Source organism: Antedon bifida, chromosome 4, assembly GCF_963402885.1.
Source record: "Antedon bifida chromosome 4, ecAntBifi1.1, whole genome shotgun sequence".
Taxonomy (NCBI): Eukaryota; Metazoa; Echinodermata; class Crinoidea; order Comatulida; family Antedonidae; genus Antedon; species Antedon bifida.
In genome coordinates, this window is record NC_136229.1 from 26,910,769 (window position 1) to 26,916,188 (window position 5,420).

Sequence of the window (5,420 nt, forward strand, 5' to 3'; positions counted from 1 at the left end):
CCCAGTTTAAAACGATGTTTAATTATTTTTATAAACAGTTTCGATGTGATCGTATCAGATACACATGGGTTAAAACTTAAAGTTTACATAAAGGGAAATGGCTGTCCGCTTATAGTAGAGTATAGGTGATCCAGTGACAATCACAAGACTGGCGATTAAAAAAAAATCGAGAAATGCAGATATGTTATTTCTTCCTGCTAAATAGGCCTATACAAAATGTTACATTAAATTCTATACGTTTCATTAATTATATACAGGCAGTATGATCGTCCAAACAATTAGGAGAAATAATCATATGTTTAGCAAAGGCCTTTACACAATATATAAACGTCTACTTCCTGAGAATACAAAAGTTAAACTTTTATAAATTTTTACTTAATTTTTACAATTTCCTTAGCCTTTTTAAAAAAGAAAATTACCACATTCAGACATATTCACACACATACACCCGAACATACAGACACAGCGATATAGCGCCCGTTGCACGGTTACACACACGTTTTCTTGCCCGAAGTCTTTCCAGCTCAAGTATACGTATGAAACGCCATGTGTGCCAAAATGTTTATCTTTTTACCAATTAAAGCGATAGACTATGATCCTAGCTGCAACTACAGTACTGTACACCTAAAATGTTCTCTACACTAAAAGCTCCAGCTGCTATTGCTATCGACGTGAGCCTACTTTTTGTCTTGTGTAGGTTTACCCGGCCGATGAATCGTGCATAAGACTACTGAGCATTTTCCCGTGGTTTAACGTAGGCCTACATTAAGTTTGCACTTCAAATCGCTGGGCAATCATGCTCGTCCTCGCCCTCAAAGCAGTCTGCATGTCCATCACACACCCACACACGATTAACACAGTAGTTGTCGTCGCATATAAACTCCGTTCCTTCATCTCCACAGTCTGTAGGTAAAACAAGCCAGATTACTATTCAAGAACCTCATACACTGTATTTTGCCATATCCTCTAAGGTGTACTGTACTTATCTTCACACTGCCCTACCCGTCTTGTTACTGATCAATTAGCTACGTTGCGTTACGTTAACGGTATAAGCCATGGTTTCCACTAGGACGTAACGCAAGGACGTAAACGCAACGCAAGTTTGACAGATCACGACGTAATGGATGGTGATCCATCGATTATGTCCTTGGAAACAAAACACCTAATGTTCCCACTAGAGAGGCAACACAAGGACGTGACGCAGCGCAAGTGATTTGACCAATTCCAGGCGATGGATTATTCGAACTGTCGCTTGTCATTGGTCAACACTACCCGCGCGTTGACGTCCTTGCGTTGCGTCTGTAGTGGGAGCCAAGCCTAACTTACCGCATAAGTATTCGTCGCTGTGATCACCGCAGTCATCTACCGAATCGCATAGCACCTCGTTGGAGACGCAATTACCATTTTTGCACTTGTACTCGTACATATCGTTACACTGCAATGCTGATGCTGTGTGTTTCTTTAACTTTGTTATCAACGAAGATGCAGCCGTTGTCACAACTTGTTTTTCCCTAATTATTTTTGGAGGCGTTGACTGTGTAACGGTATTGTAGTCTGTCAATACAATGTGTTATTTCATTAATAAAATTCATCATATTTACCAACTGAACACAATAGATGACGAATAGTTTGTGTCCCTACTACTTTACTAGGCCTACATTATATTATCTAGACTCTTGCCGAATCTAAAGTGTTGGTGTATGCGCATGCGTATTCATACTTTTGAAGTAGTGTGCAACTTCCAGAAAGACTGGAGACAAAAATTGGGTCGAAATATTACCCTAATTTGAATGTGTTCCACTAGTCCTAATGATTCCAAATCTGCCGAGAACTAGACAATTTGAGCACTGAAATCTCACAGAATTCATATTTAACGGAGCCATGAGCAATATGTGATTCATTTGACTTAACTAGCTGACGCGCGCGTGCAATTATACCACCAATTACAAACGAAGGATTTTCTTTACATTAGAGAAACTTACCACATCCACGCTCGTCGCTGTTGTCGCCACAGTTATCAACGGTGTCACAGAAAGCTTCGTGGGCGATGCAGTTACCGTTCTTGCACGTCCATCCTTTACAGTGTTTCACGCCTGTTAGAATCGTGTAATAGTTGGTTAACAATGATACCGATGTAACCACTGTCTCCACTTGTTTGGTTTTTGGTGGTGATGATGATGTTGGTGCACCTTGTTTTGCAGCAATTTTGTTTAATGTTGTTGTTAATGTGTCTGTAAAAATGTATAGATACACCAATTTAAAGGATTGTCATCAATAATGTACTGAGGTAGTCGTGAACAAGTAATTGTATTATGTAAAATGTGTTGTGGTGGTTCTATTATTCAAATTACCTCCATGATTAAAGCTTTGTTCCCAATAGAGGCAACGCAAGGACGACGCAACGCAAGCGAGTGCCAAGCGACGGTAATACATCGCCTGTGATTGGTTAAATGACTTACGCTGCGTTGTAACGTCATTGTGCTGCGTCTATAGATGGGACCAAGCCTAAGTGGTCTGTTTGTTATTTATTTGCTATGTGTTTCTATTTGTATGATTCAAGTGGTTTTAGAGGCTTTTGAAAGATAGTCCTAACTATTCACGTGAACGATTGGTTCCCACTAGGAATCAAAGTAAGGAAGAAGACAATTTGTCCAATGGCCGTCGCTTATAATTGCCAATGGTAAATTTTCGAGTTCGGTTTATTCTTTACCTGATGAAAATGTCTCCGTATTTGCATCGTCTGTCTTTGGTGCCATTGATAAGATGTCGAATTTTAGAACAACTGAAATCAAAGTAGAAAATACACTGTAAATAAACAATTCGTTAATTATGTAACAGAAGGAATGATCGGACTGGCCGGCAATAGCTATCGATGAAATTTCCGACCCCGCGACGCAATGCGTGTCATTCCCCGATCGTGGAGACATAATATAGAATGTATTTTCCTGTTGGAATCTTGACTTCAGTCGCGGCGTCTACAGTACCATGAACGACAGAGGCTGAGATGAAACAGTACACCGGGTTAATATGTACACCATGGGAGTTTTAGAGTACTGTATATGACCAGATATACTGGGCCTCCATTTAAAAAAAAATGCAAATATCATATAATATCAATAATATCTATATTTACCTTCCAATATTATTACAGTAATACACACCACAAGTATTATGAACGCTATCAATATAAGATAGGTGGATGTCTTTCTTTTATAACAATGCTCAACCGATCGTTTAACCTGTTTCTTTGGGTTGCTGACATCCTTCGACGAATACGGACGGCTCATAAACACACTGCTTACAGGTGTCGATTCGACACCGTCGGAACAAGAGTATTCTCCGATAGAGTCGCTTTCAGACGCCTTCCAATCCATCAAACGTCTTTGTAAAAAATGACAACAAATTCTTGGGATAAAACTTTTAATGTTGGTGTGGTCAACCGCAAGTGAAACATTTTACAGGTAGCAGGACTTATATACTATCTTTATTGGTAATCGAAACTCTTAAAGCGATATGTTTCGGTTTTTAAAAATGACTTTATAATATTTTCGGGAAGTGAATGGTGAAAAAAGTGTGCAGTATCTCAAAGACATGCTCCAAGCAATTCCAAGCGTGTTATCTAATTGGACTAATAATTACATACATACACGTTGATTGGTGGATCACTTTGTTTTTTTAATCGTAAACTAAAATGACCAAGCTTTGTTTCACTTTTATACTGTTTTAATGATTTTTTTGTTGTTATGATATCGCACTGTATTTTTCGAAACTACATTTTAACATATTGATATGAATGTCTCAGTGTGGGGTCCCCGTGGTATTGCATTATACCGTAGCATGTGTAGGCCTAGGCCTGTATCATGTGTCGTTGTGGTTTTTCCGGGTTTCTATAAGGTAAGTCGAAAGTGGAAGTGTAGCCTTCGAAGATGCATTCTTGTATCCTTCAACTCCGGATACAATTGAAAAGATTGTCCATATATCATTGTCCCGGATGCAACATATATCCCGAATTAGGTAGGCCTATGATGTGTTATTACAGTTTTACATTAAATCAAATTACAACAATGATTTTTTTTAGAATATCTCATTTTCGCCATCAATTACAGGTTTAAGTATTCTTTAAACATCCGTGACGTAGGCCAAAAAGATACACTGTTTATCATGATTAATGAAGACATTTCTAGGAATCAGATTCATTAATTTGTAAATGTAATGCTATGAGAATCATAATGTATATTGCAATTTAATATATATTGGACAACGTGTACAATACCTGTCTAATTTCACCCTATCCAACCCAACGACAACTAGAGTACCACTCTAGGACACTAACATTACGGGGAGGGGTCGGGGTATTCCTAGGGATAATTATAGGGTAGTTTTAGGATACCACGATGCAATTGTAATTTAGTACAAACATGTTTTAGGCTGAAAGTGTCAAATTAACATATTTGGAAAGATAACAATCATATTTGTCTTGTTCTATGTAGGCCTGCCGCTAACCATCAGCCTTGGTTCATGCATATTAGGGCAAACCAGGAAATTGCACTCTTCTCTTCCCTTTCCTAACTCATGGCAAATGGAAAATATTGAGAAGACCACCGAATTTGTGTCTTTTGTAAATCTAACATTTTTGCTATTGTAATATTTCTTGCCTGTTTTAATGTCAATTTTATAGTTTATGTTTTGTATGAATTTTATTGTAATTTTTTAAAAATTAGAAATGTCTACATTTTAATGTTTCACTCGGATCTTAATCTGAATAAAGAATACAATGTTTATAGAGGATCTCCTATTGAAGAACTGTTTATTGCAAAACGCTGGCCCGACCCGAACCATTACAATAGTCAGTATTTTATTGCACCTTTCAATTGGCCAATTTGTTTACAATTAACATTATTTAAGTTCCCTGTTTCCTAACCTACCACTTCGTTTGTAACACAGTTAGTGTGTCACCTTAAAACGAAATGAAAAATATAACAGTATCATTGTAATACACTTACATTGTGTCGTCCATTGTGAAATGTTGTGACCGCCTTGAGAAGAAAAATCACAAAACAAAATTCAACAGAAAAACTCGCCGCATCATCTAAAAATCATCACTCAATTTCTCAGAAATGAAAGTATATTATTCCTATGTAGTTTAACAAACAGGATGTTGAATACAAGGAGCGGCGGCCATAATAAATTCATATTGAGTAAACACGTCGCGGCCTATATATTATGGTAGGTTACTAACCCATAGACGAAATATGTGTCACGTGATCCAACATGGTGACATGCATGTTTTAAAGCTTAGGTACAGTCATGAATTTTAAATATATTATCTTGTTAATTGATCGTACATACAATAAATATGTGTAACAAAAATCATGGCGAACAAAACATGAATTTCCCTTAAAATGGCCAAATACAAAATA

The 5,420-nt window shown here is 37.4% G+C and overlaps 1 protein-coding gene across 2 annotated transcripts; it reads right to left on the reverse strand.

The window, feature by feature from the left end:
• Positions 1-26: 26 nt before the first annotated feature.
• On the reverse strand, positions 27-5,162 carry LOC144839860 (uncharacterized). 2 transcript variants are annotated; one of them, XM_078695425.1, is made up of 6 exons: positions 5,004-5,162; positions 3,134-3,381; positions 2,711-2,782; positions 1,983-2,231; positions 1,327-1,554; positions 27-903 (listed from the first exon to the last, which is right to left on the reverse strand). In XM_078695425.1, the coding sequence occupies exons 1-6, from the start codon at positions 5,015-5,017 to the stop codon at positions 779-781; spliced, it is 936 nt and encodes a 311-aa protein (XP_078551551.1). In that variant the 5' UTR covers positions 5,018-5,162; the 3' UTR covers positions 27-778. The 2 variants fall into 2 exon arrangements, with proteins under 2 accessions (XP_078551551.1, XP_078551552.1); XM_078695426.1 differs by having other exon boundaries at positions 484-903; positions 1,983-2,093; positions 5,004-5,155.
• Positions 5,163-5,420: the final 258 nt, after the last annotated feature.